At 41.0% G+C, this 12,076-nt stretch overlaps 1 protein-coding gene across 1 annotated transcript; it reads left to right on the top strand.

The window, feature by feature from the left end:
• Positions 1–5,521: 5,521 nt before the first annotated feature.
• On the top strand, positions 5,522–9,823 carry LOC117296831 (galanin receptor type 1-like). Its single transcript, XM_033779908.1, has 2 exons — positions 5,522–6,230; positions 9,462–9,823. The coding sequence occupies exons 1-2, from the start codon at positions 5,522–5,524 to the stop codon at positions 9,821–9,823; spliced, it is 1,071 nt and encodes a 356-aa protein (XP_033635799.1).
• The last annotated feature ends 2,253 nt before the right edge of the window (positions 9,824–12,076 follow it).

Genomic DNA, 12,076 nt, shown 5'->3' with positions numbered 1-12,076 from the left:
ACCAACATGGCGCATCCAAGATTATTCTGATGATGACGTCAGGTGAATTGGGTCAATAGGTAATAGCAACGACTAATACTGAAACATCAGATACTATTTGAAACGCTACGTACTCGAGATTCTGAATTGCAACAGTCTACCATCAGGTCACCAAATTTCCTTTCATTCTATCTGCAATATATTATGCATCGTTTTTCGTGCGTGACCTCTGTGTGAATTTATAATTAGTCAAAAGGGCGTCTGGAATTCGGTAATTTTCGGCCTTTACTGAAAAGTGTTGACAGAAATAATATAACTGTACATTGAAATGTAGACCATATCTGTCGTTATGTATGAAACAAATCGGTGCAACTCAAATTTTAAAAAGAGAAATTTGTACGTAAAAAATGGCTTCAAAAAGAAAGAAAACAAGTCACAAAACACGGCAAATTTTCCCGTTATGAATGTCAGCAACAGTCCCCAATTAGTTTATATGGATAGATTACTTCATATTCTACCCGAAAATGTTAAAACCGAGACCGGATCGTACCAAGTCCAGTCAGGATACAGCGATTTCCACCGGTAGTCCAAAACCCACGTTACGAACAAAACGACAGATATGCTCTTTACAGTCTTTATTTCAATGTACTGGCTACACTATCTCTGTCAATACTTTTCAGATAAGGTTACGCATGAAAAACCACACCAAACACTGCAGATAAAATCGAGCAAAAGCTCATTAAAACGCATGGGTTGCGGGTAGACTGGCAATGTTTTAGCGACAGTGAAGTTTAAAAACAAAAATTGTTACTATAGTATCTTCATCTAATCATTGTTTTGCAAAGCTCTCATTTGGTGGTAGCATTTCAAATCGTCTAAACTGGCATTAAAGACTCTGGACACTATTGGTAATTGTCAAAGACCAGTCTTCTCACTTGGTGTAACTCAACATATGCATAAAGTATCAGACCTGTGAAAATTTAAACTCAATTGGTCGTTGAAGTTGCGAGATAATTATAAAAGAAGAACAAAACACCCTGGTCATAATTGTGTGCCTTCAGATGCTCGATTTAAAACTAATTCTGATGTTCGAAATCTAACTCTCGAAAACTACGTCATTTCAGAGGGAGCCGTTTCTCTAAATGTTTGTACCATCAATCTCTCCCCATGACTCGTTACCAAGTAAGGTTTAAAATGCTTATAACTATTTTGAGTAATTACCAATAGTGTCCAATGCCTTTTCTATATATTCATGTTTCTGTAAAGCAGAAAAAATATGTGTCCATCATTTCACTTTGACATTTCAAATTTTGATATTAAGGTTATAACCCTGTATATTATGTAGTATAATGGTTCTATCTTTTGGAGCTTGTTTTCATCATTAGCATGTTCCTACTGTATTGTATTGTATTGTATTGTATGGTATTGTATTGTATTGTATTGTATTGTATTGTATTGTAGCGACATGGTCGTGCATACAATGTATGAGTCCTTTAGCAAAATTTTATGACTCAGTTTGGCCATTAAGGTTATTGTGAGACACACATTCTAGCTGGAACCTTTTCTCTCAGACAGTGATCATTTTCCCCCTTGGCTATTGGGATTTCCAGTGCATCAAAATCTCAAACTGGGATACAATTGTTGGTTGACTTAATAAAGGGAAGATACACGTTTGGTTATTGTCAAAGACCAGTCTTCTCACTTGGTGTATCCCAACATGAGCATCAAATAACAAGCCTGTGAAAATTTGAGCTAAATTGGTAATAAACTTGCGAGAAAATAATGAGAGAAAAAACGCCCTTGTTTGACGAACTTGTTTGGTTTCAGATAGGAAGAAGTATTTATTATTTTATTGAAAAACTTCCTCTTTCTCAAAATCTATGCTACTTCAGAGGGAGCCGTTTCTCATAATGTTTTATACTAATCAACATCTCTCCAATGCTCGTTACCAATTCAGTTTTTAAGTTAATGTTTGTTTTGAGTAATAAACCTAAGGTGTACCTTCCCTTTAAAATGGTATATCTTTTACATGTGTGTATTTATAATGTAGTCATTTAAAAAGACAAGGGTTTAGCGGTGTTGGTTGGGGGTCATGAATATTTTGTTTGTATAAGTGGTGTGTTTTGTTTTGCTTTAATTTTTAAGTAAATGTATTTCTCTGTTGTATTTACATTGTTTCATTAACCTAATTGTTAATGTTTCCCCTTCAAAATGTATACACAGTACAGTTGAATAAAAATTATATCTTTGTTTCACGTAAAGAGAAGCTGTCCGAACTAATTCATTTGCCTGCTGTTTCACATGTCTTTAAGGACCCCCACCCCTCCATTATATAAAAGATAAATTATTCCAAATAACCTTGGTGGTATGTTTCCGTCAAACGGATCCAGGTACTGATCTGCCAGCAGCTGGTCGCTGACAGGGATGTTAACGAACATTTTAATGTATAGTACAACCCAGTTATAGTTTATCCCTGCTTTCTTAACGCCGGCGGGAGGGGGGTAAAATTGAGACACTAGGGTAGTTGTCCGTGGTCTAGAATACCCCCCCCCCCCCCCCCACCGTAAGGCGCCCCACCCAAATCCTCATTGTGTTCGGGAGACCCATCTGAGTGATTATTTTGATGAAACCAGTAAAAAAGTTGGATGCATAAAGATGGCGGCCATGTTTCAAAGTGGTAGCTTTCCGAAATTGGTTGTGCCCATATCTGGGTCGTGAAACTCATGGAGATTTGGTTTGGGTGTCTTTACTAATTTTTCCGGCAATGCCGACCAGGTTTAATGCTGCTGGGTGCAAAACAATTAAGAATGTGGTCAATCTGCATTTGTTTCCTGCATATCCCAAGTAAAGGCGGGTGTTGGCCGCGAAAGTGAGACTGACAACAAGAGCAAAGTGAGTACGAGGTTAGACTTGATTCAAGTCTTAGATCGCGATTATTCTTCTGCATCTCAGACACGAAAAACGCCCCACATTATTAGCTATCACGCGCCTAGCCTGAACATCTGACGACACATTTCGTGAATTACGCCAGACACCGGCATCAAAACCGGTGTCAGATGCAGTTGTGTCCGCCATGCAATACTGTCCGTTCCGGACACTTTTGCATATGCAATCGTGTCCGGGGCTATGCAAAAACCGTCCGGTGTACGTGTACATGACTTGTACATGTATGTGTGTGCGTAAGCGAGCGTGAATGCACTGAACCTACATATATTCAGCATCAATACTCACATATTTTTTTCCAGCGAATACCCAACGGCCGAACATTTCCTGTGTCATTCATGACATGCACTTAGCTTGTAAAACATGGTGAACGTGTTCCGTCGACCAAGGGCGTTTAATTTACTGCAAGGACGTTTTTGCACGGGGGTGGACACAACTGTATATGCAAATGTGTCCGGGCGGACACAATTGTAACACTCCACGACAGGGTGGTAAAGTGGCGAGGTTCACATTTCGACCGAATTGGAACCTTTAATCATCACCACACTTCTCCTTGATTGAGGCTGATCTACCCAACACACTTTAAATAGCTCAAACGAATGTGTGAGTACATTCAAAACTTTGTATCTGATATCTGACCTGTAACCGGGTACCTGACATGTATGGTATCCCGACAACATCTATATGGATACACAGTAGAACCTGACTATTTTTCGCGTGTAAAATACTGTCGTCTGCTAGGTTTTCTGTTTTGTTTTAAATTTGATTTTTAGGGACGAAGGACTTAAAATTAGCCTTGGTATCCATCATTTTCGGATTCAGCACCCCCAAATTAGTTAAATCAGGTATGTTACCAACTTTTACTCAAAAATGCCGCGCGAAGTTGGTTATTTTGAAATCTGGTCTAGACTAATAGTATGCAACCATTCATGTTGTCCACGAAAACATCAACATGAGGAGGGATTATCACCACGTGGTTTATAATTAAACAGAAGTAGCATGTACTAGACAGAAGTGGAACATGGGCGAGCAGGAAATGGTACGGGCGAGAAGGAAGTGGTACGGGCGAGATAGAAGTCGAACGTACCAAGTGGGTTTTCAGAAAGAAGGAATATTTTTGTCACCATGTCCCTTAGACAGCTTCGTAGGTTTGACCTTCCCAGTTCCCTTGAAGGCACTGTTTGTGTGACAGTGTGTGAAGGCATGCAAGGCACATGAGCCAACTTTAAGTCGACCGATGCGTCACTTTAATAAGATATCTTATTAGCGAATACTCAGATAAACAATAAATAATGTTTATCCTATTATAGCACTGATAACAACGGAGTCTTAATGTCTCCTCTTAGATCTTGAAGATTTCCTCAAGGGAGTCTGGAAATGACTTTGTACTTGGTTATATTGTAAAAGTCGTAAAAGAAAACCTTACAAAAAACCTTAAAATTACTTGTGAAGCTTTCAATGCTTTTTGCTGTTGTTGGCATAATGTATTGTATAATTTGGATGTCACAAAGCACTTACGGAACCAAAAATAAATGTATGGCATTGAATTCTTAAGTTATTAAATTCTCGTCACATCTTCTACACAAAGAGTTGGTGCATTGCTTGGCAAGCAGCACACTTTGCCATTCAAATGGAAACAAGAATTGGAACTAATATGGAAAGTGTTGTATTGTGAAGAGACTATATATAGGGAGCCTTTTTGTGCGATTAGATTAAAGGTCGCCCTTTATGGTGTGAACAATAACTGCTTTGTTACATTCCGCCCTGTAATAATATAGGTCGGTCGCATGCTATTGGAGATGCTTCTCTAACATTGTATAAAAAAAATTATAGGCATACATAGCTGAAAGATATACGTACATGTTGTTTGGTGTTTCTGAACTCAACTGTGACGAATGACAGAATCGAGAAAGGATACAGCGTCAAACAATGCCCATCCATTCACGTCTAAACCCACAAGTTTGCGTGTCTAATTTCCATCAAGTTTTCACAGGTTTGTGCATAATTATGTTGAGATACACGACTCCAAAAGCACCAAAGTGCGCTCGCAAGAGAAGACTGGTTTTTGACAATTATCAAAAGTGTCCACTGTCTTTAAGCAATTACTCGGATAAAGAATGAAATAGGCTGCACTATATAGCAATGCATGAGAAGTGTCTGCATTGTTACCGTTGACGACTTCTCTATAGGGGCGTCTGATTATATTAAGACCTATTATTAACGAGAAAAAACTAATTCTTTAATGGATCCTTAAATCAAATTAGTTACTCTCACTTTAGTCTATCACGGTCACAAATTGAATGAAGACTTCTCCACGGGCGCATATTTTCTCAATTCACTTATTGTATACGACATGTTTATGTGTATGATCAAGTCGCAACCTATGCCGTTTGCGCATAGAGTGGTTTTGCCACAGATCACTTAGTGACAGCATGCAGACACGGTTGCTGGCAGTGAAGATGTTGGTATCAAATGACAGCATGTAAAGTCACCCAACGAGCAACTTCTGTGAAGTAAGAGCGGCTGGATTATTCTGGGATTGCAGTGTAACTTCCATACAGAAAAATATTAAAACTCAAGACACACGCAACAAACTAGCATGGATCAATTCAAGAGTCTTGGCACGACTCAACCTACAATAACCAAAGGAGCGAGTAACGATGAGGTTGCAATGGGAGACAGCGACGGTTTCACCAAGTTTATCTTAGCTCTCTACTGCATGATCTGCGTGATTGGTATCACTGGTAACTTACTGGTGGCCATTGTACTCCTCCGTGTGCCGTCCATGCGGTCTAATACCAGTGATTTCTTAGTGCATCTCTCCATTGTAGATTTGATGGTCTGTGTTCTAGTTATCCCCACTTTTCTCCTGCCTAGAACCCAATCCGCTCCGAACCCTGGGTTCTTCGGTGAGTTTTGGTGTCGATTTTACACCAGCGGGTTCCTGTTTTGGGTCTTCACGATGACGTCAGTGTTAGGATTGACCACGGTCAATTTAGAGCGCTACGTAGCCATCGTCTACCCACACAAATACAAGACTCTTTTCATCAAACGAAACAAGCACATCATGATAGCTGCGTCTTGGATTTTTGCCGCAGTTTTAAGATCTCCCTCTTTCCTTAAGAATGAAGAAGATAAAGTGTTGGGATGTCATTTCATTGGATGGCCGAACAAAGGGGCTCAGGCGGCGTTTGGCTTGTACAGTTTCACGTTCAACTTCTTCGCTCCATTCTCTGTGATGTTAATTGCGCAACTGAAAGTTATCTTAGCGCTGAAAAGACAAGTGAAGATGTTAACTGCACGAACAGGTCAGTTAACAGCGTTTTATTTATTTTATATTGAGTGATGGACGAACAACTTTCCGTTTACCAATGGCTTAGTTCATATAATCATTTATAGTTTCTGATTTGAAGTTTGAAGCTGGCCATTATATGATAGGTTTTACCTAACTGGCTTAAAGACAGTGGACACTATCGGTAATTGTCAAAGACTAATCTTCACAGTTGGTGTATCTCAAATGCATAAAATTAAAAACCTGTGAAAATTTGAGTTCAATCGGTCGTCAAAGTTGCGAGATAATAATGAAAGAAAAATCACCCTTGTCATACGGTTGTGTGCTTTCTGATGCTTGATTTCGAGACCTCAAATTCTAAACTTAAGGTTTCGAAATTAAATTCGTGGAAACTTACATCTTTCTCGAAAACTACGTTACTTCAGAGGGAGCTGTTTCTCACAATATTTTATACTATAAAACTCTCCCCATTACTCGTAGTAAAGAAAAGTTTTATGGTTATAATTATTTTTAGTAATTACCAACAGTGTCCACTGCCTTTAAGCTATTTAAATAGTACGTTGGATTAAGTAAAAGCCAAAACATCTACATTCTAGGCTAGGCCCGCAACCAAATGAAACTCTCCGGCACTCGACCACGATCTAACCGCTTCTCACCTTGGCCCAATTCCGTGACTGCTGATGCTACTCTCACACTTGGGCGAATATCTTGCGAATACGAATGTTTGAAATTCGCGATGAATTCGCCCAAAAGTTGCGATTTGACAGTGAATATGTTCTCTGTCGTCCTTAACTCCTCTTTACCAATATCTTACGCATAACACGCACGCTTTACCAACAGTACCAATGGCTTACCAAGAGCTTACGCAAATCGATGGCGAATTACCGTCTTCACAACAATCGCTAAATGTACGGAAGCGCTTCGTATTGCTGCTCTCACAGAGTGGCGAATGTTCTTGCGAACATGAATATTTGAACTGCGCGTAGAATTCATCCAAAATGGCGGTTGGATAGTGAATATTTTCATCTCGGTCTCACCCCTCGATCGTCCTCGATCGGCCCTCTCCTTACGAATATACTACGAACACTTACCAACGCTTGCCAATGCCTTTACGGACGTTGCAAACGCTTACGCACGCTTTACTATTGTAACCAATGCTAACGAAAATCACGTCGAATGACCGTCTTCGCAACATTCGCTGAAATTCGCTAGCATCTATCCCTAGTGTGATAGTAGCATTTATTTTGCTCCTCTCACAGTGGCGAATGCTCTTGCAAACATGATTATTTGAACTGCGCGAATATTCTTGCGAACATGAATATTTGAACTGCGCGTAGAATTCGTCCAAAATGGCGGTTGGATAGTGAATATTTTCATGTCGGTCTTATCCCTCGATCGTCCCTGGTCGGCCCTCTCCTTACCAATATCTTACGAATATTATTACGAATGCTTACCAACGCTTGCCAATGCCTTAACGAACGTTGCAAACGCTTACGCACGCTTTACCAACGTTACCAATGCTTCCGAAAATCACGCCGAATGACCGTCTTCGCATCATTCGCTGAAATTAACAAATCGGTTTGTAAATTGAGCGATCTTCGTAAGGAGGTTGGGAATTTGTTACCAACGCTTACGACGACACGGCGAATACTGCGAAGTTGAGCGATTGTCAAATAATATGTCCTTCCGATAGCATATTCGCTATAATATTCGCCGTGAGAGCGGCATAAAGTGACCGAACTTCTTAAGGAGGTGGATAATGACTTGTGAACGTAGTGAATTTGTGGCGAATGTTGCGAAGTTTGAGCGATTGTTAAATATTTCCGTTCGTAAGCACATTCGCTAGCATATTCTCCCTAGTGTGAGAGAGGCATTACCGTAACCACAGAATCGGCGCTTACAGAAACAGGGAATTCTGTGCTTACGGCAACCGCATTTCTCGGGTTAAGCCCGGTTCATACTTCTTGCGAATCCGATACGAATTTGACGTGAATTTGACGTCACAACCTCCTTTCACACCGATATTCGCAAGTGAGTTGGGCAGAGTTGAACGCTGCGAATTATTCGTTGCGAATTTGTGACGTCAACATTCGTATCGCATTTGCATTCGCATTCGCAGGAAGTATGAACCGGGCTTTAGCGGCCAATTTTGGCTTCTGCGCGTACGTACAACACGTTATACAGGCATTCTACGCCGTTGATCTCCAGTATACAACTGAAGTATGGAGATCAATGTTATACGCTTATTTACAAGGCTAGCGCAGATATTCGCCGCAAGCACGTAAGCGGGGAACCGTTATCGTAAGCGCAGAATTCGGCGGTCAGAGCCATGATATTGGGCCCAGCTGATTGGGGCGGTATGTTATAATATCATACTTTGATGATAATTGCATGATCAGGCCTGAGATCTTTTATTTCACGGTTAAAAAAAAGCGGACCCAGGAAATTAAGCCAACCTGATATTCACTGTCTGCTTCCACCTGGAATGTTTTTCCAGATCGTTTTCCTGTCCGGTCTGGAGCTGTGACCATACTTTCAGGGGAGTATGAGGTGCAACTGTTAAAGGATTAATGACTGTGGGGATTGATCCCAGCTTAATGTTGTGTTTTGGCTGGTTCCAGGAGAGGGCCCGAGCCATAATAATAATAATAAAGAATATTTATAGGGCGCCAAAATCCACCAAAAGGAGGTGCTCAATGTGCAAATGAGGAGGAACCACACACAACAAGGAAAATAAAGACAATTAGACCAGTTACACATAGGCGAAATTAAACAAAGTGGTTTTCAACTTAACCTTGAAAGTTTTAATATTAGAAATAATGCGGATTTGTAGAGGCCATGGTTATGGACTCGACCACAATGGGCCAAAAGGGAACAGCTTGAAGCTGGACAAGTACAACCGTTTTCTCAGCTGTTTTTTGGACACCGGTTGGGATACCAGTGGCGGTTTTCTACCGTGGATGAAAAGATCTCATCCACGCCTAACAACACTTGCGAAAATCTGTCTGATAATTAATCGACTGTAAGGCAACGGTCAAAAAAGGTTTCGTTCCTTAAGCGCTTCTGACACAGTTTGGCAACCCCAACCCCAACTAACCCCCCCCCCCACCCCACGCGACCCACAGCTTGCAATATGTGATTTTGATCCAATAAATTAAACGGCCTTTTTTGTCGATTCATACCGACCCGCAAAAACAGTTGAATTCGAACCTAATGCGTTTTAGTTTGTATCGACTTTGCGTTTCAGTGTCTTTGGGAGTCAATCCAAGCGACCTGCGTAAGATGTGGCAGCTCCGAGCCTCCCAAACCCTGGTGAAGACACTCCTGGCTTGCATTATAACATTTGGTGTGTGTTGGATTCCAAACCAATGCTGGTTCCTGATCTTCAACTTCGGTGTTCCATTGAATCTGCATGGGGCTTTTCGCCGTATCACTGTCATCTTAGCCGTGGGTAATTCCTGTGTGAATCCAGTCATTTACACAATGACCAACAAGCCGTTCCGTAAAGGGATCAGGGAGCTGTTTTGCAAGCAGCGGGGTTCGAACCAGGTGGTTGACGGTGTAGCGAGTGGCACAATGTCTCAGACTGTCTCCAATGCTCAGAATTAATAGGTTAAGATCACGGTGGGAACAAACAAATGCATATGGGTGCATTCAATTAGCTACCCCCCCCCCCGTTCATACATCTCTATAACATGGCAAGGCGATCACCCGATCAATAAAAAAAACTGTCAAGTCAGGACACAACCGCCTTCAAAATCAAACAATTTGGAAAACTAAGACTCGACACAACATTTTCATTTCAATACAACTGTAGGACCTACTGTTTCTCCTCCAAAGCGTTGTTGACTCGCTGCCACTAGGATAACACCTAAACCAATGCCGGTCAGGCGGCTTTATACATCAAATGACTGCCGCGTTCTTATTACGACTCATACCTCTCACCAGGCAGGTTTATACGATAATGGTGTTCCCACTACGACTTTTTCCCGCTTTTTGTTGGCTCCGACCCAGCTAGAGCGTTTAGGGTGTGGAGAAACTGTATAGTTTCCCGACCTAGGAGATCCCACCCGACCATACCACGCCCATCGAGGTCCTCCCACCTTTGGCCCACGATTTGCCGACGATTGGCTACGCTCTAGGCCACTTTTTACATCGGCGACTATGTGTGAATCGGTTAAGTATATAAAACTTACACTGGAGCGTTCTATTACCATCACGTGATTATCGTGTCTGCTCCTGTGTCAGCGGGTCTCTGGTGGATGCCCGGGTGCAATGACGTAGTTTCCGGTTGCAGGCGTATCGTAACAAGATGTCGAGGGACAAGTTGAGTTTGACTCTTGGGTACAACACCGTTAAATTAATACACGGGTTTATCGTCTGTGATTCAATAACAACAAATGAAAAGGAAATGCACTTCCGGAAAAACAAACATTTGGTGACTCTGTGCAAAACAATTAATTATGTTGTCGTCAAGGACAGTCGTACTCTCTAATTCAGCAGATGACGGAGCTGTCTGTGTACAAACACTGCTAGAAACAACCTTTTCAAGCGAAAACACCGCAGTGTTCGGTCAGCCTTGTTTCTAAGGGACAATTTACTTTTTCATGTTATTACGGCAGTAATCAATTTTAGATATTTTGTTTTGTACTATGTACAATGCTTTAATATTGCTCGATCATTGTGTCGAAATCGCACATAATGCATTGGTTTGAAAAGGCTCACTGCCAGGCAACAACAAATAATATAAAAACAACTTACACCAGGGTTGCGCTCCGCTAGCTGTGTGCAAAAAGCTACTGCCAGGTCTTAAAAAGAAAATCCATTATTTGGTAACAGAATCAAACTTCGGGATTCTTTTTAGAGTTTGGTTTGCGATAAAAAAGGTTGGGTTAGTTTTAGGGCTCGGGTTAAAATGGCAGTTAGGGTTAACGTAAGGGTTTCAGGTGATAATTTTGAGTGTAATGTTAAAGGGAAGGGTTAGGCTGAGAGTTATTGTAAGGGTTAGGGTTAGATTTAATGTTAGGTTTATGGTTGCTGTAAATGTTAGATTAGGTTTCGGGTTATCGATAGGTTAGGATTAGTTTTCGGAGTTGAAATTGTGGTTACGCAAGGTTCGGTTCGTTTTGTGTTAAAGTTAAGGCAAGAGTTGAAGGGACACGTTGCCTTGGATTGGTCGAGTTGGTCCATGAAAAGCGTTTGAAATCGGTTGTTGTGAAATCGATATTGTTGGAAGGATGTTTTAAAGTAGAATACAATGATCCACACAAATTAACATGGTTTTCGATAATTTTAGCGCTTGTGTTTGAGCAGGAAAATGGTTAGTTCTAAACGTTAGGATTGGAGTTAATGTAAGGCATGGGACTTATATAATATGTATATATATTTTTTTTAAGGTATGGTTCATAGTTCTTGCGATTGCAAATTTTGACGTCACTTGACTGTTTTTGCAGCGAATGCTTCGCAGGGGTTGGCCATTTGGCAACTGTCGCGATTTGTTTGTTTGCGAATTTGTGAAATTCGTATCGTATCGGGGAAGTAATAGACCGGGCTTTAGGCTTTAGGTTAGGTTTAGGGTTAGTTTGGGGAGTAAGAACTATAGGGCAAGGATTCGGTCGGGCTTAGGGCTAGGTTTTCGGTAAGGTGAACGCTAGTGTTAGAGTTAAGGTTATGGATGGGTTAATATGTGGGTTCGGTTTTTAAGTTAGGTGATGGTTAGTTTCGGGGTTAGAAAAAGGCGTTAATTATGTTTTGGGGGTTTTCGGTCGGGGTTAAAGATAGGATTTCGGTTGGGTCTGGGTTAATGTTAGGGTAGGTTTTCGGTTTTGCGATTATGTTTGTGGTAATACTTTATCCAGGGAT

The sequence above is a fragment of the Asterias rubens genome, chromosome 1 (genome assembly GCF_902459465.1).
Source record: "Asterias rubens chromosome 1, eAstRub1.3, whole genome shotgun sequence".
Taxonomy (NCBI): Eukaryota; Metazoa; Echinodermata; class Asteroidea; order Forcipulatida; family Asteriidae; genus Asterias; species Asterias rubens.
This window is presented reverse-complemented; position numbering and strand designations above follow the sequence as displayed.